The sequence below is a fragment of the Thalassophryne amazonica genome, chromosome 5, assembly GCF_902500255.1.
Source record: "Thalassophryne amazonica chromosome 5, fThaAma1.1, whole genome shotgun sequence".
NCBI lineage: Eukaryota > Metazoa > Chordata > Actinopteri > Batrachoidiformes > Batrachoididae > Thalassophryne > Thalassophryne amazonica.
In genome coordinates, this window is record NC_047107.1 from 23,491,273 (window position 1) to 23,518,012 (window position 26,740).

A 26,740-nucleotide genomic window follows, 5' to 3' on the forward strand; every position below is an offset into this window, starting at 1 on the left:
CACAAAAACAATAAAGTTTATCAGTTTGACCATTAAATAGCTTGTATTTGTGGTGTATTCAATTGAATATAGGTTGAAGAGGATTTGCAAATCATTGTATTCTGTTTTTATTTACATTTTACACAATGTCATCACTGGAATTGGGGCTGTACTTGCATGGAACAATAAATAGCAGGCCCAAGCTCTATCTACTAGAGGTGGGCGATACCGGGAATTTTGGTATTGATCCAATACTAAGTAAATACAGTCCCAGTATCGCCGATATTGATACCGATACTTTTTCATATTTAAACTTCATAGAGCCAAAAAAATATCACTCAACACAACTTAAAACAAAATCTCCTGAGGTAGAGGGCTGACAAACCACAATACAAGGGTGTGCTCCTCCGTGTTGTGTGACATAGTGCAGCGCTGCTCTTACAGAGAGTAGACTTTGATGAATCTGCGTGTGCAGCAGTCAGTGCGTGCGGGAGAGAAAAAAGTTTAGTATCGATCTTTTTACACGAGGATCGTTCAATATCAATACCAGCGTTGGTATCGACATTAGGATCGATCCGCCCACCTCTACTATCTACAGCTATCCATCACCAGGTCAGGTCCCAGCTACCACCAGGCCCGTCTGTGCTTGCTAGCTCTCCTTCTGCTACAGCATGCTAAGCTCTCTTGCCGCCGGAGCCTGTTGAGTGTTGGTAAGCTTGTGCCAAATATGGGAATAGGACGTTTTTCATTTCTGGCCCTCATAATTGTGTTAAATTTTAGGGCCCCTTCACAGATAGTGCTGAGTTTGGTCAATGTGCGCACGAAGCAGGAATTGTATGCAAAATATGTAGAATCATACCTGCCTCTAATGCCTCGTACACCTGTTGCTACAACTATTTGCACACACCAGTGGCTGAAAGACAGTGTGCGCTGTGCGAACCTATCACACCCTCTCGCGGTGGGTGTCGGCCATATTCCAGGAGACACGCACGAACATCTAACACCACTCACATGGCACTTAGAAAATGTGTGACCAGTCACACACTTGGCATGACAACAGACTGCAGACAATCACTGTCATACTTGCAGTGAAATTTGTCCCCCACAAGTGTGACTTTGCAAACACAGACACTGAAACGTGGGTGTGTGCGCTCCACTGACAGGAGGTGTGGCTTCCGACAGAAGCAGCTGTGGGGATCTGTCGTTCTAGACATCCCAGCTGGACATCATCTAATGTGTTTGGACAGTCATCGACTAACAACTGTCCACTGTAAGGCGCATGTGTCTGATTACTGTATTTACGTGGACATAAATAAAAACATATATTGCCGTGGCGACAAGCTGCAGCGAGCAAGACTGCACACAGAGCAGACATTGACAGCTTGTCAAGTTGAAACGGACTGTCAGATCAGAACACGCAGCGGGCAATCTGACCATCACATCACCCATGTGAGCTCTGTTCCACATGACATGGTGTCTGTGCTGCGATGCGCCATCCACAAGACATGAGTGTCGGGCAGAACGTGCACGAGGTGACTCAGCTCACTGCTTCTCATTCATGTCACTTCATGACTGTATGTCAGTGACCATGGGTCATCTACAGAGGAACAGATGATCATATTTGTATTGCTCACTTGATAAATGCGGTGTTTTTATATGGTATGTGATTTAAATATTTTTGTTGTACTTACATATCATTCCTGATATGAAGCAGATTCAGAGGACAGCTCATTTCAAAGGACAGCTCTGTAGCTCAGTGGTAAAGTTTTTGACTGGCAGTCAGAGCTTTTGAAAGGCGCAGATTCGAGTCCTGTGGGATTTTTTTTTCCACATAAGCAGCGTGATGTGGTCCCACAGGTACCAGCTGGTTTTTATTTTTTATTTATTCCATATAAGCAGCGCAATGTGGTCCCACAGGTACCGGCTGGTTTTTATTTTTTATTTATTCCACATAAGCGGTGCGATGTGGTGCACCTCGCACTGTTCCTGCTCGAGAGACACCATTGTATGCGCAAACTCTCGCACTGGGATTGTGTACACCTGTTCGTCGGTGCGCTGTTTCGTGGTGCGCTAATTCAAACTGTTTCGTGCTGTTTTGCTGTATTTGACCAAACTTCGCACTATGTGTGAAGGGGCCCTTAGAAGTGTTTTCTCAGTAAAAAGCTTCAAAAGTGCCTTAGGAGATAATTATCTCAACATTTGTGCGGGAACTCAGTTATCATGGTTTAAACAATGGGTGCTAGTTTGCTTGTTGTTATGGGGCCATTTCATCGCAGTGACCATGGCTGTCATCGCCAGTGTAAACAAACATGGCAGCGCCCAGTGAAAGGCGGTCTGTATCTGTTCATACTGCTTATTCTTTTGGCTGGTGAAGTTCATCAACACCCAGGACCCTGCGAGGCAACCGTGCAGCCCCATGATAGCCAGATGACCATGTTGGATAACCAGGCAACATATGACTTGCGTCAAAAAGGTTTGACATTTCTCCACATAAATGTCAGAAGCCTATCACCGAAGCTCAGGGAGGTTAAACTTCTCGCTTATGAAACCAAGCGTGATTGACTGTGACTGGCGTGGCAGCGACCTGGCTAGATAAGAGCATATCCAGTGATGATATGGAGATTCATGGATCTCTGATGCTGTGAAAGGATTGTAACAGGAGGTTGCATAGGTGGATATATCCAGTGTAGCCCAGTATCACATTTTTTTTCGTGCTCCCGTCACAAAATTAGTCAAATTTTCGTGACTGTTTTTTTTAACTCACTATTACTAACAATACTCCTACCCCCAACCCGAGCATTAACCGTAACCGAACCCTACTCCTTCCCTCAACCCTAACCATAACCACCCTTCACTTTCACTTTCACTTTATTTATTCAATGTCTCTAAAGGAGCAACGAGCTGTACAGCAATGGGTATACAGAAAAATACAAAATAAAAAGAAAAGAAAAACACAACAGACATTCAATACACAAGGGGGACACAGTACAGACCTGAATTGATGGAAATGGAACCGAGTTACCTAACGCGATTTACCATCAACCTTCAGTACCTGCTTCTCTCCTCTAGTCAGCATTCAGAACAGAGATAGCCACAGGTACAAAGGAGTACTGCTGCTCCTCAATGTAGGAAACCTAAACCTCGCTCCAGATGGCAAATAACAAAATTCACCATGGAGAGGGTGGGCCCAATCAGATAAGATCCCCTGAGCCTTCCTCCTCACCTGTCTGGAAAACAAGTCAGACATTGAGGTCTGCTGGGCCCCCAAGATCTTGCTGCACAATTTTACAATGTTGTGAAGTGGCTTCCTTGCTTTAAAGCTGAGGTTTCCGTACCAGCACATCATCGAAAAAGTTAAAATCGATTCTGCACAAGATTTAAAATATAGGGTCATTATTGTTCTATCCACTTGAAAACATGACAACTTACCAAGACCCTGACCCCCTGCTTCACTGTTAATTTCGTGCAGCTTCCCGGAACGAATGAGAATGAATTTGTGCTGCCGTGACGAAAATGTGGTGCGTTTCGTGACAATATCACAAACCAATAGATTAATGTATATTTCGTGCTGCTGAATCACAACACGCCGTGAGACTGGTGTTGGGTATTTTCTCCTCCAAACATTTTTAAACCTTTAACAAGACAAACAGAGTCAAGAAACACCAGTGAGACAGAAAGTCAAATATTACGCGCGGAGTGCGGCCAGGCTGTACACCAAGGCTACACTAGAGTCTGGCCTGCTTTTCCGCTCTTTTTATTAAGAGACGCCCTCATCACATAAACAAGAAACTTGTCCTAAGGGTGGGGGTAATGACGCAAGACAAGTTTCTTCCCATAACATAAACGCATACGTCAAGTGCAGCTGTAAGGAAGAACACTTCAGGTCAGCACATCTCGTTCGTCTGTTGCAGTTATCAGCTGTTTTGCATCTGCCTGGAACACTAAGCATCACAATCAGTCAAAATTCAACCTTCAGTTCTTTTACTCCCAGTCGTTAGCGGCTACGAAAACAAAGTTATGTTATAACAATAAGTACATCCAGTCCTTCATTCCCAGTTCAGATTGACCCCAGAGTGCTAAAACAAAATTGAATTCTCAGGATTGCATTAAGACAGGTGCAAAACAGCACATCTCCGTTCTCATGAGAAAGAAGACAAAGCTAAAACAAGGTTGAATAACACGTACGTTCTCAGGGTGAAGTGCAAAACAGCACAACACCGTTCTCATGAGAAAGAAGACAAAGCTACAAATGTTTAACAGTGATAACATATATATATATATATATATATATATATAAAATCCTTAACATTTCCCACCTGTTTATCACCTGTTAAACGTATAGCAGGCATCACCCAGCTTAGTTAGTTAGTTTATTAACTTAGTTTATTCTGTCCACGTTTTTATTAATTGAACACCACCAACAGATGGAAGATTTGAATCCAGCTGCTATTTGATCAACCAGTTTATACTCGTCAGGCACTCCTCTGGGGACTCCTATTGCGTCAATATATGTTGGATTTCCTACTCCTTTCCAATCTCTTTTTACTCTATGTCTGGCTATGCCTTTCTGCCAATCCTCAGGAATAAGAGGCTGCATATGTCGTAACGTCTTCAGGGGTCATGGGTAACAATAATGATATTAATGCACAATAACCTGACACATTTCGTGGCAGTCTATCAAAGATTCTGTTATCACCACACCACCACCATACATCACTCCTACCGACTGGTATAAATGAACCGTTTTTCTGTATTATTCGACTACACCACTTGTCTTATTACTTTTTCAGCTAAAGCTTCATAGGCTAAGAGTGTGTTAACTCATCACGTCAACAGTTCAAGCTTGAACTGGAGTTGTGAGCTTTTCAATATCATCATAATTCTCAGTACAGTCATTACAGTTTTCTCCACTAAGGTCTGACTGTTTCAATGCTTGATATTTTGGCATAGTTTGTTGGAAGGCCAGATTACGCTGTACAAATGTATTTGACACCATTTTCAATAGTAACTGCCAACATGGTCCTGAAGTCAACCAGGACCAGGGATTCCACCGGTTCACGGCTAGGGTGTCTTTATGCATTGCATCACGAAGTTCATTCAGCTCCTCCAATGCGTCCTGCATATCCACTGAATGAATGGAGTCTGGGATGAAAGTACAGCATGTTGTGTTCAGCAGAACACAAACTCCTCCCTGTGAACCAGTAAGCAAGTCTAAAACCATGCGATTTTGCATCACCATGGTACGTAAAGCATCTATTTCAGTGTTTTGAGCTGCTACTATTTTTTTTGTTACATTCATGAACAGACCCAATCAATAATTCAGAGTTTCAATCATTAATGAATTTTTTCCCACTCCTATCCAGGGGAACAATGAATGTGCTATTTTATCTCCTACAGACCACAATTTTTTGGTCCTTTAGTACATCCGAGCCCCACATGTGATTATGTGGTAACACATCTGGGTATATCAATCTCCTCCGTCTGGTGCTGCCATTCTTCTCTGTGGAGGTCTTACCACATATGTATGGTCAGTCACCTGGGTAGGTGCACACACACCACCCCAATTTGGTGGGAGACTCATGTACAGTCTGGAACCATAAAGCCAATAGATGTCATCATACACCGGAGTACCATTTACAGGTGGTAGCAAAACTTACTAACATAAGCACATGATTCATCCGTTCCCCATGGACAGGAGCCTGTATAATTACATCCCCGTCCAATGTGATGAAGATAAGTACCATCCACATATTATGTTTTGGTTAGGCTTAAATTATTTGATAAAACATACGTTTGGGTACACAGACGTTTCTTAATTTTACCTACATTTTTATTCCCTGTCCCGTAAAAGCAAATTGGGAATGGCCGTTGTGATGACAATTTAACGTGATGATATTTTTGCGTTTCCCTTCAGTCTAGTCAATGGAGCAGCACTTGGGCACGCTTGTACGTCCTCTGTTGAAATCCCTATCATATAAGTGGTTGCACTGAGGCAAGTGGTGTTACATCTTATCAGATTTGCTGAGAACTGCTGCCCCCGAAATACAGTTTGATTATGCATCCGTATGATAAGACATTCTGTCACCCTAGCAGGGTACGGTTTAGCCGTCAGAGCTGGGTGTGTTGAGGATATAGGTATTTGCGAACAAACATAATAATTAGTAACGTAATTCCATAGCCAATAAATGAACATATCTGTACCACATATTAGTATGGTATATATGAGGGTGTCCATCTGTCTCGTTCACATTATGAATAAACCTCTTCTGATGTTGCTTGCGTTGTTCTCTGGCTCGGTCCACAGTGAGCTGCAATTCTTGGGTCAACCACCAGGCCAGGAATCCGAGGAGCACGAAACACACTAAGATCACAACACAACCGGCTGCCCTACCAACAGTCCGGCAGCGGCGGCGCTGAGCACGCCGCTCCGGGGTCTGCTGTAGTTCAGTCATGATTGCTAGGATACAGTGTTGTTAACCACCTCACCTAATAGTGCAAGGATCTCCCTGCTTCACTGGCATTGAGACAATCTATTGCTAATTAAATAGACTCCCTTTGTAGCCAGACTTCCCCTTACACTGTGGAGGCCGCCAACACACGCTGTATCTTACAGTGATGTATCCACGTTGATCTCTCCGCTATCTTTACTGCAGTTGGTGTTGTTAACAGCACTCGGTATAGACCTTCCCAACGAGGACTGGACCAGTTCTTCCTCTTAATCACTCTGATGAACACCCAGTCTCCTGGCTAGACTACTGGAAGGCCGTCCTGTGGAAGATCAAAATTATTCGGCAGTAAATGTGTTTAAGTTATCTCTTTCTGTGTTAATGTCTTTTTCATAAAATTTGCTAATGTTTGTTCCTCATCTGCTGTTTTAGTATCCATGTCAAAATTGGTAGACGATATGGTCGTCCATAAAGTATCTCAAATGGTGTTAACCCTGATGGTGTTGGTGTTATTCTCATATACAATTTTACTAGGTCCAACATTCAATCCAGGTTCGTTTTGTCTCTTCTATACATTTCCTTAATCTTATTTTTATTGTGCCCTTTGTCCTTTCCACTAATCCGGCACTGTGTGGATGATAAGCGCAATGAGTTTTGAGATTGACCTGTAGCGCTTCTCCTACGTATTGCACTATTGTATTAACAAAATGCGCTCCATTATCTGAATAGACTGTTTCTGGTATTCCAAATCATGGAATGATGTCTTTGCACAATGCCTTAGCCACTGTAAGTGCATCTGCATGTTTTGTAGGGAACAATTCTACCCATTTTGAGAAGGCATCAATTATGACTAAACAAAATTCCTTCCCTTCATGTTTACTCAGCTGTATATAATCCATATGAATCACTTGAAAGGGATATTGTGGTGTTGGAAATTTACCTCTTTGGGGTCTCAAATTGCCTTGTGAGTTGTGTTTTGCACATGTCATGCATGCTCTACAATGCTGTTTTGCATATGCATCGAACCCATAAAGACAAAAAATAGATTGCAATTGCGATATCATACCCCCTGATGAGACATGCGTCACGCCATGGCTCATAATAGCTGCCCATTTAAACATATTTTTTTTTGGCAATATGGGTTTCTTTTGTGGTCATATCCGGAGGGGTGTCATATAGGAGAAAAATAGAAAGAGCTGTTGCCGCCTTTGCGGTTTTGTCAGCAACGTCATTTCCTTTTGAAACACTGTCAGAGCCTTTGGTGTGAGCCGCACATTTGCATATAGCAATTTGGTTAGGCAATTTCACAGCGTACTGAAAGCGTACTGGCTGTCTGTATAAATTGATACAGCCGTACCTTTAAACAGATAGCAAGCTGCAGTTAAAGCAACTAATTCAGCTGCTTGTGCTGAAAATGAGGATGGCAATGAAGCAGAATCCAATACTTCTGAATTTGTGACAACAGCATATCCAGATTGTGTTTGTCCATAAGCGTTTTTAGTGGAAGAACCATCCACATACACAATTGTACTGTTTGGGATGGGTGTGTCCTGGAGGTCTGGACGTGCTTTCGTACAGACCGTAGCTACATCAAGACAATTGTGCGGCTCACCATCCTCAGGTAAGGGTATCAATGTGGATGGATTCAATGTTGTACATCGCTCTACCGTAAGATGTGGTTGTGATAATAGCAAGGACATACACGAAAGATGTCTTGCTGGGGACAAAAGGCTCATGTTTGTCTGCAACAGAAGTGCAGAGACTGCATGTGGAACTTTCAGTGTCAACTGATGGAATAGAACAACATTACTGCTACTTTGAACAGCCATAGAGGCTGCAACAACAGCCTGTACACATGGTGGTAGAGCACTTGCTACTGCATCCAATTTAGATGAGTAGTAGGCAACTGGCCTCAATTTTGAGCCATACACTTGAACCAAAACACTAGTCATGAACTTATTCTTACAATCAACTGTTTGAATGAATGGTTTACTATAATCTGGTAGTGCCAAAACTGTGGATGACACTGTTTGTTTTACTTTTACAAAAGCTTCCTTAGCATCTTTGTTCCATTCCAACACGGTTGACATTGAAATATCATCCTTGTACATCAAATCAGAAAGTGGACTAGTCAATTCTGCATAGCAGGGAATCCATGCCCTGCAGTAATTAGTCAGTCCAAAAAATGACATCATTTGCTTTTTGGTTTGTGGTTTTGGAGCGTGCAAAATTGCTTCCTTCCTGTCAGACAGGATTGTGCGCCCTGTGGCTGATAATTCATGTCCTAAATATTTTACTTTATCCCTACACAACTGAACTTTGTTTTTACTCACTTTGTGGCCATTATCAAATAAGAAACATAATAATGCTACTGTGTCAGTTATGCAGTTGTCTCGTCTGGACTTGACGACCTCCGCTGGACACCTCCGGTATTGTTGAGATCCCGGACGTAGCCCCCAGTCAATGTTGGGTATTTTCTCCTCCAAACATTTTTAAACCTTTAACAAGACAAACAGAGTCAAGAAACACCAGTGAGACAGAAAGTCAAATATTACGCGCGGAGTGCGGCCAGGCTGTACACCAAGGCTACACTAAAGTCTGGCCTGCTTTTCCGCTCTTTTTATTAAGAGACGCCCTCATCACATAAACAAGAAACTTGTCCTAAGGGTGGGGGTAATGACGCAAGACAAGTTTCTTCCCATAACATAAACGCATACGTCAAGTGCAGCTGTAAGGAAGAACACTTCAGGTCAGCACATCTCGTTCGTCTGTTGCAGTTATCAGCTGTTTTGCATCTGCCTGGAACACTAAGCATCACAATCAGTCAAAATTCAACCTTCAGTTCTTTTACTCCCAGTCGTTAGCGGCTACGAAAACAAAGTTATGTTATAACAATAAGTACATCCAGTCCTTCATTCCCAGTTCAGATTGACCCCAGAGTGCTAAAACAAAATTGAATTCTCAGGATTGCATTAAGACAGGTGCAAAACAGCACATCTCCGTTCTCATGAGAAAGAAGACAAAGCTAAAACAAGGTTGAATAACACGTACGTTCTCAGGGTGAAGTGCAAAACAGCACAAAATATATAAATTCAACTGGGTTGAATGTTGCATACTACATGTAAAAGACAGAGGGCCTGATCTTCAACCTGACACAAAGCAGCACAGTGCAACTGGTAATTAACAACGGACACAGTTGTCATTTTCATGCCCTACGCCTACATCGTGGAAGTATAAAGTATAACTGCACTCACTGGCGTCCTGTTCAGGGTCTACCTTGCCTCACGCCATGTGAGCCCCACTGTGAGCCTTAAGCTGTTGAAGATGAGTATCAGCGTGCTGTCCGATGCTGCTTCCTGGTTCACGGGGCTCCCTAACTTATGTATGTCAGAGATCCACAAGTTCCACGTGATGGTCATGAAACATCTGATTGCCATCTGTTGTAATAGTAGCTTGAATGTAAGCAATACTTTTAAATCTTTTGATACTTTAATTTGTCCAGCCACTGTCAATAAGCCAGTAAACACGGATGTTGCTAACAGCTAGCAGTGCTAACCGTTAAAGTCCCATGTCCAGACCGGTTGTGTTGTAAAAATTCTAATTAATAAAAGGAAAATATGGAGATCAACCTTTGCAGATTTAAAAATAAGAATATTAATGCAAAAATGTACATTACTCCCTTGTTTTCACTCGAGGTCACCACAGCAGATCTGAGGTGGATCTGCATGTTGAATTGGCACAAGTTTTACACCGGATGCCCTTCCTGACCATGCTCTTAATTCTATTTAATTAATAATCTATACCTTTCTTTCCCAGCCATTTAGAACATAGGAGATGAATTCATTGCTGGTGCACATTTTGTCAGCCCCACTGACGTCGCAAAACATTATCTTATCAGAGAGTAGGAAATAATACTATGTCAGCAATAATGCTGTCATCAACCTGGACTTTAGTTGTTTTAGCCAAGCAGTGATGATATTTGGGGAAATGATATTCCCCAGTGCTTCCATATCACCAGGCAATAACAGCAACATGGAATAGGAGTTGCTGAAAAGAAGGCGTAGGACTGATGTTTGAGTTTGTCCATCAATATAGATGTCAAACATGTTCTGCATATTCATCATCTGAACTTCAACCTGAAGGAGAAATAAGAAAACTTGGATAAACAAGAGTATTCATGATGCATGATGTAGACTTAAAAACTGCTGAAAAATGTGCAAGAATCATGACAGAAACTAAATTTACAGACAACACAACTTTGAACCTTGGTGTTTGCATCAACATGGAACTCATCCTCCTTTGTGAGCATGGCATTAAACTGAGTTGCCCACTTTCCTATTTTAATAGAAAAAAAACAACAGATGACTGACAAAACATATCTTACTTCCTGTTTATGTAAATGATATCAATAGGATAGAACAGGAATCCTTAAGACACAAGATCTCCTTTCAGCGTACCTTTGTAATAAATGTAGCTGAGGAGATACATGACTGTTAATGGATCCAGGTCTTCAACCAGACTGTCTATCTTCCCGTTGGTCTTGTTTGCTACATACTTGTTGATTGTGTTGGCACTGTCCATTGTTTGGCTGAAGTCAACAGTGAACACATCTGCCAAGTAAAACTTCTTCAGATCCCCCACAAACTGTGGCCGTACCATAAAGTGGTCATCAACAAACACAGCAGTTCCTTCACTGATGTCTTCATGAGATGTCTTATTTTCTTTAACAAGGAGGCTGTGAAAGCTCTGATCTACATCTGCCTGTGTCAGCACAGAGTCATTGTAGCCCAGACCACTGAAGATCTGATGGTGGGTCTCTCCTCGTGCTCCTGTAGACAAAGCAGCCAGGGCCATGGACACACTTGCTGATAAGAAGATGTTCTTGCCCTCTGACCCAGGCTGAGCAGCGAACGTCTTTATAGAGACGGAAGATAAACTCTTTGTTTGCTTCAGTGACTAATGACAAACTGCTGGTGCTGCTGTCAGGTCCGCAGTGTCTTGGTTTGTTTGACCTCTGCCCACGCAGATCACTGCAGATAAGAGCCATGCCGAGAACTGTATGGATCATGGTGACCTGAGGCAATTATTTATACAGCCTTGATCATCAAGTTACAAAATATTTGCTTCAGCAAACAGTCATGAGCCAGATGTCAAAAAAGTTATCTGCCATATGGTGTTCTCTCCTGTTTGATTGGTTTGTTAGTAACATCTAAAATGGATTGCTGGTTGAAATATTTTTATATCAAAACAAATGGATAGCTTTAGTAGAGAAGCTTGAATCTTCGACTGGACTGGGTTGCTTGACGTGAGGACGTTTCGCTTCAAATCGCAGAAGCTTCCTCAGCTAAAATTCTTGCTCTGGTGGTCTGAGAGCAAGAATTTTAGCCGAGGAAGCTTCTGCTATTTGAAGCGAAACGTCCTCGCGTCAAGCAACCCAGTCCATTCGAAGATTCAACCTTCTCTACTATGGAAACCACCTGGACAACTGAGAGCCTACACAGAAACAAAGTGGATAGCTTCTATGTCCCCTGCCTGTGTAAAACGTTACTAATATGTACAACTAGGATCACACGGCAGGTTGTGATGGCATTATGAAAAGTAAATTAATCTATGTTTCGTGATACTTTTGTGATGAGATGTGGTCCCACAGGTACCGGCTGGTTTGTATTTTTTATTTATTCCACATAAGCTGCACAGTGTGGTGCACTTCGCACTGTGAAGTTCATCAACACCCAAGTCCCTGTGAGGCAACCGTCCAGCCCCATGATAGCCAGACGACCATGTTGGATAACCAGGCAACTTATGACTTGCGTCGATTGACATTTCTCCACGTAAATGTCAGAAGCCTATCACCGAAGCTCAGGGAGATTAAACTTCTCGGAAGCTAAACGGGAAGCTAAACATCTGTACTCTGAGAAACTCCAACATCACTTCTCAGCAAACGGCAGCCACTTCTGTCTGGAAAGGTCTCAGACAAATCACCACCTACAAACCAAACCTCCCCCACTCTGCCAAGGGCCCTCATTTAGCAAATCAATTGAATGAATTTTACTGAAGATTTGAAAGACAATGGGACAGTTGTAACCAGTATTATGAAGGGGCTTTCACAGTGGTGTATTCGTAGAGCTGCTTATTACAGCATATCATCTATGCTATAATGAGCAGCTCTCCGCGCACTTCACGAGTTTTTTCTCAATATGCAGCAGTATGTTGAGGGCTACGTGTGTAGGCTGGAAGAAATTAAACCTGTTTAATTTTCTTCAGCGTACAGCACAGCATGGAGCCTTCACGCGAGTACACGCGAGTACACGCAGCGCCGTGCTACTGTCCGCTATTGTGAGCCCGCCAACACTTCAACACAGTACTGTGCGCCATTTCAATCAATCAATCAATCAACTTTTTTCTTGTATAGCGCCAAATCACAACAAACAGTTGCCCCAAGGCGCTCCACATTGCAAGGCAAGGCCATACAATAATTATGAAACACAGTCTACGTCTAAAGCAACATAACCAAGGGATGGTCCAGGGTCACCCGATCCAGCCCTAACTATAAGCCTTAGCGAAAAGGAAAGTTTTAAGCCTAATCTTAAAAGTAGAGAGGGTATCTGTCTCCCTGATCTGAATTGGGAGCTGGTTCCACAGGAGAGGAGCCTGAAAGCTGAAGGCTCTGCCTCCCATTCTACTCTTACAAACCCTAGGAACTACAAGTAAGCCCGCAGTCTGAGAGCGAAGCGCTCTAATGGGGTAATATGGTACTACGAGGTCCCTAAGATAAGATGGGACCTGATTATTCAAAACCTTATAAGTAAGAAGAAGAATTTTAAATTCTATTCTAGCATTAACAGGAAGCCAATGAAGGGAGGCCAACACGGGTGAGATATGCTCTCTCCTGCTAGTCCCCGTCAGTACTCTAGCTGCAGCATTCTGAACCAACTGAAGGCTTTTTAGGGAACTTTTAGGACAACCTGATAATAATGAATTACAATAGTCCAGCCTAGAGGAAATAAATGCATGAATTAGTTTTTCAGCATCACTCTGAGACAAGACCTTTCTGATTTTAGAGATATTGCGTAAATGCAAAAAGGCAGTCCTACATATTTGTTTAATATGCGCTTTGAATGACATATTCTGATCAAAAATAACTCCAAGATTTCTCACAGTATTACTAGAGATCAGGGAAATGCCATCCAGAGTAACGATCTGGTTAGACACCATGCTTCTAAGATTTGTGGGGCCAAGTACAATAACTTCAGTTTTATCTGAGTTTAAAAGCAGGAAATTAGAGGTCATCCATGTCTTTATGTCTGTAAGACAATCCTGCAGTTTAGCTAATTGGTGCGTATCCTCTGGCTTCATGGATAGATAAAGCTGGGTATCATCTGCGTAACAATGAAAATTTAAGCAATACCGTCTAATAATACTGCCCAAGGGAAGCATGTATAGAGTGAATAAAATTGGTCCTAGCACAGAACCTTGTGGAACTCCATAATTAACTTTAGTCTGTGAAGAAGATTCCCCATTTACATGAACAAACTGTAATCTATTAGACAAATATGATTCAAACCACCGCAGCGCAATGCCTTTAATACCTATGACATGCTCTAATCTCTGTAATAAAATTTTATGGTCAACAGTATCAAAAGCAGCACTGAGGTCCAACAGAACAAGCACAGAGATAAGTCCACTGTCCGAAGCCATAAGAAGATCATTTGTAACCTTCACTAATGCTGTTTCTGTACTATGATGAATTCTAAAACCTGACTGAAACTCTTCAAATAGACCATTCCTCTGCAGGTGATCAGTTAGCTGTTTTACAACTACCCTCTCAAGAATCTTTGAGAGAAAAGGAAGGTTGGAGATTGGCCTATAATTAGCTAAGATAGCTGGGTGAAGTGATGGCTTTTTAAGTAATGGTTTAATTACTGCCACCTTAAAGGCCTGTGGTACATAACCAACTAACAAAGATAGATTGATCATATTTAAGATTGAAGCATTAAATAATGGTAGGACTTCCTTGAGCAGCCTGGCAGGAATGGGGTCTAATAAGCATGTTGATGGTTTGGATGAAGTAACTAATGAAAATAACTCAGACAGAACAATCGGAGAGAAAGAGTCTAACCAAATACCGGCATCACTGAAAGCAGCCAAAGATAACGATACATCTTTGGGATGGTTATGAGTAATTTTTTCTCTAATAGTCAAAATTTTGTTAGCAAAGAAAGTCATGAAGTCATTACTAGTTAAAGTTAATGGAATACTCAGCTCAATAGAGCTCTGACTCTTTGTCAGCCTGGCTACAGTGCTGAAAAGAAACCTGGGGTTGTTCTTATTTTCTTCAATTAGTGATGAGTAGAAAGATGTCCTAGCTTCACGAAGGACTTTCTTATAGAGCAACAAACTCTTTTTCCAGGCTAAGTGAAGATCTTCTAAATTAGTGAGACGCCATTTCCTCTCCAACTTACGGGTTATCAGCTTTAAGCTACGAGTTTGTGAGTTATACCACGGAGTCAGACACTTCTGATTTAAAGCTCTCTTTTTCAGAGGAGCTACAGCATCCAAAGTTGTCTTCAATGAGGATGTAAAACTATTGACAAGATACTCTAACTCCCTTACAGAGTTTAGGTAGCTACTCTGCTCTGTGTTGGTATATGACATTAGAGAACATAAAGAAGGAATCATATCCTTAAACCTAGTTACAGCGCTTTCTGAAAGACTTCTAGTGTAATGAAACTTATTCCCCACTGCAGGGTAGTCCATCAGGGTAAATGTAAATGTTATTAAAAAATGATCAAACAAAAGGGAGTTTTCAGGGAATACTGTTAAGTCTTCTATTTCCATACCATAAGTCAGAACAAGATCTAAGATATGATTAAAGTGGTGGGTGGACTCATTTACTTTTTGAGCAAAGCCAATAGAGTCTAATAATAGATTAAATGCAGTGTTGAGGCTGTCATTCTCAGCATCTGTGTGGATGTTAAAATCGCCCACTATAATTATCTTATCTGAGCTAAGCACTAAGTCAGACAAAAGGTCTGAAAATTCACAGAGAAACTCACAGTAACGACCAGGTGGACGATAGATAATAACAAATAAAACTGGTTTTTGGGACTTCCAATTTGGATGGACAAGACTAAGAGACAAGCTTTCAAATGAATTAAAGCTCTGTCTAGGTTTTTGATTAATTAATAAGCTGGAATGGAAGATTGCTGCTAATCCTCCGCCCCGGCCCGTGCTACGAGCATTCTGACAGTTAGTGTGACTCGGGGGTGTTGACTCATTTAAACTAACATATTCATCCTGCTGTAACCAAGTTTCTGTTAGGCAGAATAAATCAATACGTTGATCAATTATTATATCATTTACCAACAGGGACTTAGAAGAAAGAGACCTAATGTTTAATAGACCACATTTAACTGTTTTAGTCTGTGGTGCAATTGAAGGTGCTATATTATTTTTTCTTTTTGAATTTTTATGCTTAAATAGATTTTTGCTAGTTATTGGTGGTCTGGGAGCAGGCACCGTCTCTACGGGGATGGGGTAATAGGGGGATGGCAGGGGGAGAGAAGCTGCAGAGAGGTGTATAAGACCACAGCTCTGCCTCCTGGTCCCAACGCTAGACAGTCACAGTTTGGAGGATCCCAAAAAATTGGCCAGATTTCTAGAAATGAGAGCTGCTCCATCTAAAGTGGGATGGATGCCGTCTCTCCTAACAAGACCAGGTTTTCCCCAGAAGCTTTGCCAATTATCAATGAAGCCCACCTCATTTTTTGGACACCACTCAGACAGCCAGCAATTCAAGGAGAACATGCGGCTAAACATGTCACTCCCGGTCTGATTGGGGAGGGGCCCAGAGAAAACAACAGAGTCCGACATTGTTTTTGCAAAGTTACACACCGATTCAATGTTAATTTTAGTGACCTCCGATTGGCGTAACCGAGTGTCATTACTGCCGACGTGAATTACAATCTTACCAAATTTACGCTTAGCCTTAGCCAGCAATTTCAAATGTCCTTCGATGTCGCCTGCTCTGGCCCCCGGAAGACAATTGACAATGGTTGCTGGTGTCGCTAACTTCACATTTCTCAAAACAGAGTCGCCAATAACCAGAGTTTGATCCTCGGCGAGTGTATCATCGAGTGGGGAAAAACGGTTAGAGATGTGAATGGGTTGACGGTGTACACGGGGCTTCTGTTTAGGGCTACGCTTCCTCCTCACAGTCACCCAGTCAGCCTGCCTTCCCGACTGCACGGGGTCTGCCAGGGGGGAACTAACGGCGGCTAAGCTACCTTGGTCCGCACCGACTACAGGGGCCTGGCTAGCTGTAGAATTTTCCACGGTGCGGAGCCGAGCCTCCAATTCGCCCAGCCTGGCCTCCAAAGCTACGAATAAGCTGCACTTATTACAAGTACCGTTACTGCTAAAAGAGGCCGAGGAATAACTAAACATTTCACACCCAGAGCAGAAAAGTACGGGAGAGACAGGAGAAGCCGCCATGCTAAAACGGCTAAGAGCTAGTAGCTACGCTAAGCTAGCGGATTCCCAAACAGGGAATCCGACACTAGACAGGCTGTGGAGCAGCACAGGTAACGCACGACAACAGTGCTAAAATAAAATAAAAATCCACTAGACAGGCTGTGGAGCAGCACAGGCAACGCACGACAACAGTGCTAAAACAAAATAAAAATCCACTAGACAGGCTGTGGAGCAGCACAGGTAACGCACGACAACAGTGCTAAAAAATAAAATAAAAATAAAAATCCACTGGACAGGCTGTGGAGCAGCACAGGCAACGCACGACAACAGTGCTAAAACAAAATAAAAATCCACTGGACAGGCTGTGGAGCAGCACAGGCAACGCACGACAAAAGTGCTAAATCAAAATCCACTGGACAGGCTGTGGAGCAGCACAGGCAACGCACAACAACAGTGCTAAAAAATAAAATAAAATAAAAATAAAAATCCACTGGACAGGCTGTGGAGCAGCACAGGCAACGCACGACAACAGTGCTAAAACAAAATAAAAATCCACTAGACAGGCTGTGGAGCAGCACAGGTAACGCACGACAACAGTGCTAAATAAAAATCCACTGGACAGGCTGTGGAGCAGCACAGGTAACGCACGACAACAGTGCCAAAAAACAAAACAAAAATCCACTGAACAGGCTGTGGAGCAGCGCAGGTAACACACGACAACAGTGCTAAAAAATAAAATAAAAATCCACTGAATAGGCTGTGGAGCAGCACAGGTAACGCACGACAACAGTGCTAAAAATAAAATAAAAATCCACTGGACAGGCTGTGGAGCAGCACAGGCAACGCATGACAACAGCGCTAAAATAAAATAAAAATCCACTGAACAGGCTGTGGAGCAGCACAGGTAACACATGACAACAGCGCTAAAAAATAAAATAAAAATCCACTGAACAGGCTGTGGAGCAGCACAGGTAACACACGACAACAGTGCTAAAAAATAAAATAAAAATCCACTGAACAGGCTGTGGAGCAGCACAGGTAACGCACGACAACAGTGCTAAAAAATAAAATAAAAATCCACTGAACAGGCTGTGGAGCAGCACAGGTAACGCACGACAACAGTGCTAAAAAATAAAATAAAAATCCACTGGACAGGCTGTGGAGAAGTACAGGTAACGCACGACAACAGTGCTAAAAAATAAAATAAAAATCCACTGGACAGGCTGTGGAGCAGCACAGGTAACACACGACAACAGTGGTAAAAAATAAAATAAAAATCCACTAGACAGGCTGTGGAGCAGCACAGGTAACACACGACAACAGTGCTAAAAAAAATAAATCAAAATCAAAATCCACTGGACAGGCTGTGGAGCAGCACAGGTAACGCACGACAACAGTGCCAAAAAATAAAATAAAAATCCACTGGACAGGCTGTGGAGCAGCACAGGTAACGCACGACAACAGTGCCAAAAAACAAAACAAAAATCCACTGAACAGGCTGTGGAGCAGCGCAGGTAACACACGACAACAGTGCTAAAAAATAAAATAAAAATCCACTGAATAGGCTGTGGAGCAGCGCAGGTAACACACGACAACAGTGCTAAAAAATAAAATAAAAATCCACTGAACAGGCTGTGGAGCAGCGCAGGTAACGCACGACAACAGTGCTAAAAAATAAAATAAAAATCCACTGAATAGGCTGTGGAGCAGCACAGGTAACGCACGACAACAGTGCTAAAAATAAAATAAAAATCCACTGGACAGGCTGTGGAGCAGCACAGGCAACGCATGACAACAGCGCTAAAATAAAATAAAAATCCACTGAACAGGCTGTGGAGCAGCACAGGTAACACATGACAACAGCGCTAAAAAATAAAATAAAAATCCACTGAACAGGCTGTGGAGCAGCACAGGTAACACATGACAACAGTGCTAAAAAATAAAATAAAAATCCACTGAACAGGCTGTGGAGCAGCACAGGTAACGCACGACAACAGTGCTAAAAAATAAAATAAAAATCCACTGAACAGGCTGTGGAGCAGCACAGGTAACGCACGACAACAGTGCTAAAAAATAAAATAAAAATCCACTGGACAGGCTGTGGAGCAGCACAGGTAACGCACGACAACAGTGCTAAAAAATAAAATAAAAATCCACTGGACAGGCTGTGGAGCAGCACAGGTAACGCACGACAACAGTGCTAAAAAATAAAATAAAAATCCACTGGACAGGCTGTGGAGCAGCACAGGTAACGCACGACAACAGTGCTAAAAAATAAAATAAAAATCCACTGAACAGGCTGTGGAGCAGCACAGGTAACACACGACAACAGTGCTAAAATAAAATAAAAATCCACTAGGCAAGCTGTGGAGCAGCACGACAACAGTGCTAAAAAATAAAACAAAAATAAAAACGAAAGCGTTAGCAAGCTAGTTAGCCTGCCAACGCTGATGAAGGCCAGCTGATAAAAGAGCTCTGTCGCGATGCTTCGACCGTTAGAGGTCTTCCTTAGGCGTTGGAGCACGGTGAAAAAGTAAAAAAAAGTAAAAAAGTAAAAAAGTCTTGAAAAAGACTGTTAATTCAAAGAACTCAAACAGCTCAGTTCAAACAGCTAACAGATACAGCAGAACACCGCTCTGCTGAACATTTCACATCTCCCTGTTGTTCTTCTGGAGCTATAGATACTGCAAGAGCGTTGCTTCACTTTATCATACAGGACTCATTATATGAGGACTGTTTCACTGTGTCGCATCGTTTCATAAAAGCGCTCTCGCGTGCGCTCTCTCTCTCTGTCACAGAGAGAGAGAGAGAGAGAGAGCGAGAGAGAGAGGTTTTATTTTAAGGAGTCCGAGTCTCCTTAAAATAAAACCTCTCTCTCTCTCTCTCTCATCAGAGCTGTGACTCTTTAAAATAAACGCGCACTCGCTGCATGTCGGTGCGCTCATCAGACGCCCTGATCGATCAGTCTGATCAAAGCTGAAAAGAGTTGTGACTCTAAAATTAAACGCTCTCGCTGCATAAAAAAATAATAATAAATAATAATAATAATAATAATGTTAAATGACTGTTTTTGAGCCGCACTACGCCATGCAGTAGAGAACACAGCGCACTTCCACCGAGGCAGAAAATAGCACTGAAACTGGTGCGGCATGGCACACGCAACTGTGTGCACATATTAAAACAAGAACACACGCAGCTGCAAGTATGAACGAACACTGTTAAAGGCTGAGTACGCGTGCATTTCGGGCGTATTTAAATGAAACACAACTGTTGGGAAAGTGTAACGACACGGACCCACAACAGGGGGCGTAAATGAACGGACAATAGATGAGCCAAAATACAACACTTTACTGTTGTGAAATGTGCACAACGAGAATACAGACAAATACAGAATTTGGATTATAATCAAAATGTACAAGGTGACGTGTGGACAGGCTCGAGGGTAGGAGACGTCCGTCCCGAGAAGAACCGGATCCCACACGATTTCCACTGCCACCGAACCCGAAGGATACTGGAGCCGCCAAGTCCTGAGTCCCCAGGTGGTCACCGTCTCCGACTGTCGGATCTGGTACTGCTGGCAGGAAGCAGAGGAACAGATATAATGAGTGTGTGGAAACACACCCAGTAAACAGTCAGCTGGAACAACAGTTTCTTTTAAGGTGGGAAAGACACCTCCACCTCTGACACCAATTACCACAGACACCTCGCCTGAACCACACTCAAAGAGTTCGGCGTGAGGAGTGAAGTCCGTCACTCCAATCACCGGCTGCGAACCCCAGCCTCCAGCTGCACGTATGGATCAGGTACGTCTGTAAACAGTTCAAGAAAGATTACTTCTGTCTGGTATAACAACGGCTGAGAGTTTACCTTGTAGATAGACAATATCTCGGCGACGAGGTGGAGATGTCGTCCGGCTTTTGTAGGGTGGTTCACGACCTGGTGATTGGTGACAGCTGTCATAGTTGATGAGTGACAGCTGTCACCCCCGGCTGTTCTTGTGAGGCGGCAGTGCCCTCTCGTGCCTGAAGCCCGCACTTCAGGCAGGGTGCCCTTTGGTAGTGGGCCAGCAGTACCTCCTCTTCAGCGGTCCACACAACAGGACCCCCCACTCAACGGGCGCCTCCTGGCGCCCGACCAGGCTTGTCGGGATGGCGGTGGTAGAAATCGGCCAGGAGGGCCGGGTCCAGGATGAAGCTCCTCTTCACCCAGGAGCATTCTTCAGGTCCATATCCCTCCCAGTCCACCAAGTATTGGAAACCCCGGCCCTTCCGGCGGACGTCCAGGAGCCGACGCACAGTCCAAGCCGGCTCTCCGTAGATGATCCGGGCAGGAGGCGGCGTCGGTCCGAGAGCACAGAGGGGTGAGGTGTGATATGGTTTAACTCTGGAAACATGAAAAACCGGGTGGATCCACAGTGAAGCTGGGAGCTGGAGCTTCACTGCGGCAGGACTGAGGACTTTAAGGATCTTGAACGGTCCAATGTATCTGTCCTTGAGTTTTGGCGAGTCCACTTGCAGAGGAATGTCTTTCGTGGATAGCCATGGTATGGCAGGGGCCGGGGAACGCCGGCGGTCTGCATGGGCTTTAGCCCTCATCCGGGCTTTCAACAGGGCAGAACGGGCGGTGTGTCACACCCGACGGCATCTCCGCAGGTGGGCCTGGACCGAGGGCACACCGACCTCTCCCTCCACCATGGGAAACAATGGGGGCTGGTACCCCAGACACACCTCAAACGGGGAGAGGCCGGTGGCAGAGGACACCTGGCTGTTATGCGCGTACTCGATCCAGTCCAGATGTTCACTCCAGGCCATCGGGTGCGCGGGTGATACCCGGATGAGAGGCTCACGGTGGCCCCCAGTTCTCAGCAGAAACTCCTCCAGACTTGAGAGAAGAACTGGGGACCACGATCGGAGACGATGTCAGTAGGTATCCCATGCAGACACACGACGTGGTGGACCAGGGGGTCCGCTGTCTCCTGGGCCGTAGGGAGCTTCGGGAGGGCCACAAAGTGGGCTGCCTTGGAGAACCGGTCCACTATCGTGAGGATGGTAGTCATGCCCTGGGACGGCGGGAGGCCCGTGACGAAGTCCAGGCCGATGCGGGACCAGGGGCGATGGGGCACAGGTAACGGCTGGAGGAGTCCCTGTGCCCGTTGATGGTTAGCTTTACCCCTGGCGCAGGTGGTACAAGCCTGGACATAGTCCCGGACGTCGGCTTCCATGGACGCCCACCAGAAGCGCTGCCGGACTACTGCCACGGTCCTTCGCACCCCTGGATGACAGGATAGCTTGAAACCGTGACAGAAGTCCAGGACTGCAGCTCTGGCTTCTGGTGGGACGTAAAGTTTGTTCCTTGGGCCCGTCCCCGTGTCCGGGTTCCGTGCCAGGGCCTCCCGGATGGTCTTCTCCATGTCCCAGGTGAGGGTGGCCACGATAGTGGACTCGGGATGATGGATTCTGGCGGATCCGACAGCTCTGTTTTGACTTCGACTTCGTGAACCCGGGACAGGGCATCCGATCTTTGGTTCTTGGTCCCGGGGCAGTAGGTGATCCGGAAGTCAAAACGCCCGAAGAACAATGACCAGCGGGCTTGCCTGGGGTTCAGCTGCTTGGCGGTCCTGATATACTCCAGGTTCCGGTGGTCCGTGAAAACCGTAAATGGTACCGCGGCTCCCTCTAACAGATGTCTCCACTCCTCAAGAGCCTCCTTCACCGCGAGGAGTTCCCAATTGCCCACGTCATAGTTCCGTTCAGCCGGGGTCAACCTGCGTGAAAAATAGGCACAAGGATGGAGAATCTGATCGGACTCCTGGCTCTTGTACAGCACGGCTCCTATCCCTGAGTCCTAGGCATCCACTTCAACCACAAACTGGCGGCTAGGATTGGGCTGCACCAGAACTGGTGCAGTTGAAAACCGGCGTTTCAACTCCCTAAACGCGGCCTCGCACCGATCCGACCAGGTAAATGGTACTTTGGGGGAGGTCAGAGCGGTCAGGGGGCTAACTACCTGACTATAGCCCTTAATGAACCTCCTGTAGAAATTCGCAAAGCCGAGGAACTGTTGCAGTTTCCTGCGGCTTGTAGGTTGGGGCCACTCTCTCACCCCCGCAACCTTGGCCGGATCAGGGGCGACGGAGTTGGAGGAGATTATAAACCCCAGGAAGGACAAAGAAGCACAGTGGAACTCGCACTTCTCGCCCTTCACAAACAGCCGGTTCTCCAACAACCCCTGTAGGACCTGACGTACGTGCTAGACATGGGTCTCAGGATCCGGGGAAAAGATGAGAATATCATCCAGATACACGAAGACGAATCGGTGCAGGAAGTCCCGCAAGACGTCATTCACCAAGGCCTGAAACGTCGCAGGGACGTTTTTTGAGGCCGAACGGCATGACCAGGTACTCAAAGTGACCTAATGGGGTGTTAAATGCCGTCTTCCACTGGTCTCCCTTCCAGATCCGAACCAGGTGGTACGCATTCCTAAGATCGAGCTTTGTGAATATTTGGGCTCCATGCAGGGGCGTGAACACCGAATCTAACAGCGGTAGAGGGTATCGGTTGCGAACCGTAATCTCGTTCAGTCCCCTGTAGTCGATGCATGGACGGAGGCCGCCGTCTTTCTTACCCACAAAAAGGAAACCTGCACCCATCGGGGAGGTGGAGTTCCGGATCAGCCCGGAAGCTAACGAGTCCCGGATGTAGGTCTCCATAGATTCACGTTCCGGACGTGAGAGGTTGTACAGCCGGCTGGATGGGTACTCAACGCCCAGGATCAGATCAATGGCGCAATCGTACGGATGGTGTGGGGGAAGAGTGAGTGCCAGATCTTTGCTGAAGACATCAGCGAGATCGTAGTACTCCTCAGGCACCGCCGTGAGATTGTGGGGGACTTTAGCCTCCTCGTTAGCGGTCAAACCGGGCGGAACCGAGGATCCTAGACATTCTCGGTGACAGGTTTCGCTCCACTGAGCCACAACCCCAGACCGCCAATCGATCCGGGGATTGTGTTTTAGCATCCATGGGAAGCCCAAAATTACACAGGAGGTAGAAGGAGTTACATAAAACTCAATCTCCTCCCGGTAATTCCCAGACACCACCAAAGTAACTGGTAGTGTCTTGTGTGTAATTAAGGGAAGAAGGGTGCCATCTAGTGCTCGCACCTTCAATGGGGAAGGAAGCGCCACTAAGGGGAGCCCTACCTCCCTTGCCCATCTGCTGTCCAGCAGATTTCCTTCTGACCCCGTGTCCACCAGTGCAGGGCCCTGAAGGGTTAGATCCCCACTCAGGATCGTAACTGGGAGCCATGCAGAAATACGGGTTTGTCCCACGTGAATTTCTTGCCCCACCCTTGGCCCAGTTTCTAAGAGCGGGCGTTGGTGCTTAACCGTTTGGGGCAGTCTCTCTACTGATGCTCGCTTGAGCCGCAGATGAAGCACTCCCCGCGGGCCAGTCTCCTTTGTCTGTTAGTAGTTCTGAATTTAGCCCTGCTCGTGTCCATAGCATCGTCAGCAGGGGGAACTGTTGCCACACAGAACGCTGAGGCAGTGGAGCGTGGGGAGGGCGGAGCCTTTTCAGACCCGGAAGGGAGAGGGACGGAGCGTACCCGGCCACGTCCTTCGTCTCGCTCCCGACGGCGCTCCTCAAGCCGATTGTCTAATCGTATAACTAGATCAATAAGCCCATTTAAATCCCACGGCTCATCCTTAGCCACCAGATGCTCCTTCAGGACTGACGACAGTCTGTTTACGAAGGCGGCGCTGAGTGCAGCGGTATTCCAGCCGGACCTCACAGCCGCGATGCGGAAGTCGACCGCATACTCAGCTGCACTCCGACGCCCCTGTCTCCTTGACAGCAGCGCTGTTGAAGCGGTCTCGCCTCTGTTTGGGTGATCAAATACTGTTCTGAACTCCCTCACAAACCCAGAATATAGCACAAATACAGAATTTGGATTACAATCAAAATGTACAAGGTGACGTGTGGGCAGGCTCGAGGGTAGGAGACGTCCGTCCCGAGAAGAACCAGATCCCACACGATTTCCACTGCCACCGAACCCGAAGGATACTGGAGCCGCCAAGTCCTGAGTCCCCAGGTGGTCACCGTCTCCGACTGTCGGATCTGGTACTGCTGGCAGGAAGCAGAGAAACAGATATAATGAGTGTGTGGAAACACACCCAGTAAACAGTCAGCTGGAACAACAGTTTCTTTTAAGGTGGGAAAGACACCTCCACCTCTGACACCAATTACCACAGACACCTCGCCTGAACCACACTCAAAGAGTTCGGCGTGAGGAGTGAAGTCCGTCACTCCAATCACCGGCTGCAAACCCCAGCCTCCAGCTGCACGTATGGATCAGGTACGTCTGTAAACAGTTCAAGAAAGATTACTTCTGTTTGGTATATCAACGGCTGAGAGTTTACCTCGTAGGTAGACGGTATCTCGGCGACAAGGTGGAGATGTTGTCCGACTTTTGTAGGGTGGTTGACGACCTGGTGATTGGTGAGAGCTGTCATAGTTGATGAGTGACAGCTGTCACCCCCGGTTGTTCTTGTGAGGTGGCAGCGCCCTCTCGTGCCTGAAGCCCGCACTTCAGGCAGGGCGCCTTTTGGCAGTGGGCCAGCAGTACCTCCTCTTCAGCGGCCCACACAACAACAACAACGCTGCAATGAGCAGCTCTACGAATACGCCACTGTGAAAGCCCCATGAGATTAAAGTAATTAACAGGCCAGATTCAGAAGTTCTGATTCGTCTCTAGGAGCGGAGTGACAGACCGACACAAGAATTGTTTTTTTTTATGCTGGTACAATATATTTTTCAAGGGAAAGGACAAACAAACAAAAGACAATAGACAATATCAAACATGAATGGCCATTCAAAAAACAAAAATGTGAACCATAAAAGCCAGTGTTTCACAATTCAGATCTGGGTTTAACCCAACAGTTCAATTCATGCCCTTTTGAACAATATTGTCCGTAGGGGGTCTTGCAACAGCAGTCCATTGTATGCAACACTTCCAGTTCAACGGCTCCAAAAAATGAGCAAAGTCCAGAGAATCCACGAGTGCAAAAAAGTGATTTGAGTTTATATGTGAGCCGCGAGCAGTGAGTTGCAGAGGGACAATATATAAAAGGAAAGGGCGGCTGCAAAGCCTCCTACCGGCCCGACCAGAGCAGGGAAGGGTCAGCGGCTGAGTTCTGGTTGAATTGGGCTTCAAACTTCAAGCTCCCTTTTTACTTGAGAGCAGTGGGCCATTTCCTTAGCTCACCATCCGTACCTGGCCTATACATAAAACAGGACCAGTATAAATCCATGTGTACAAATCTACAAAATTCCAATACAAGTCACATAATAAACAACATTGCATTCAAAAGTGTTAAATATTGTACATTATATTATTCAAAGAAAATTGAATCTTTTTTATAAATATTTGTTATGTCACAATATTCATCAACAGTATCAAAAATAGTCTCAATGTATCAAGGATAGTCTTCTCAATATATCAAAAAATATTCTCATAAATAACAGTGTAGGATATTTCAATAGAAACATCAAAGTGCATTGTGCTTCTCACAGTGTATTAAATAGGCAACCCATATTAAAAATTGGGCTTTAAAATGCCTTCAAATACATATACAAGTAAACAACACAACCAAAGAATGACTAATTAAATATATAATATGAATGCAATCACATTTCATGGTGTATACTTGAGAAACAGGCACCAACAAACAATGCTAAGTGCTACTCCATAAGAAATGAATGGGCCACGAAGCTAAGTACGCGTCCATAGTAAATACACAAATCCGCTAAGCTAACGTTTGCGCACTTACCAATTCCGCGGTTTAA

General features: G+C 44.9%; 1 protein-coding gene across 1 annotated transcript in view; it reads right to left on the reverse strand.

Moving 5' to 3' along the window:
- LOC117509925 (alpha-1-antitrypsin-like protein CM55-ST) overlaps positions 1–26,740 on the reverse strand; it is a 30,263-nt gene that overhangs the window by 2,751 nt on the left and 772 nt on the right. The window contains 5 exon segments of the mRNA XM_034169540.1: positions 10,368–10,561; positions 10,690–10,760; positions 10,883–11,333; positions 11,335–11,409; positions 11,412–11,480. Coding sequence (XP_034025431.1) covers positions 10,368–10,561; positions 10,690–10,760; positions 10,883–11,333; positions 11,335–11,409; positions 11,412–11,480 — 860 coding nt within the window.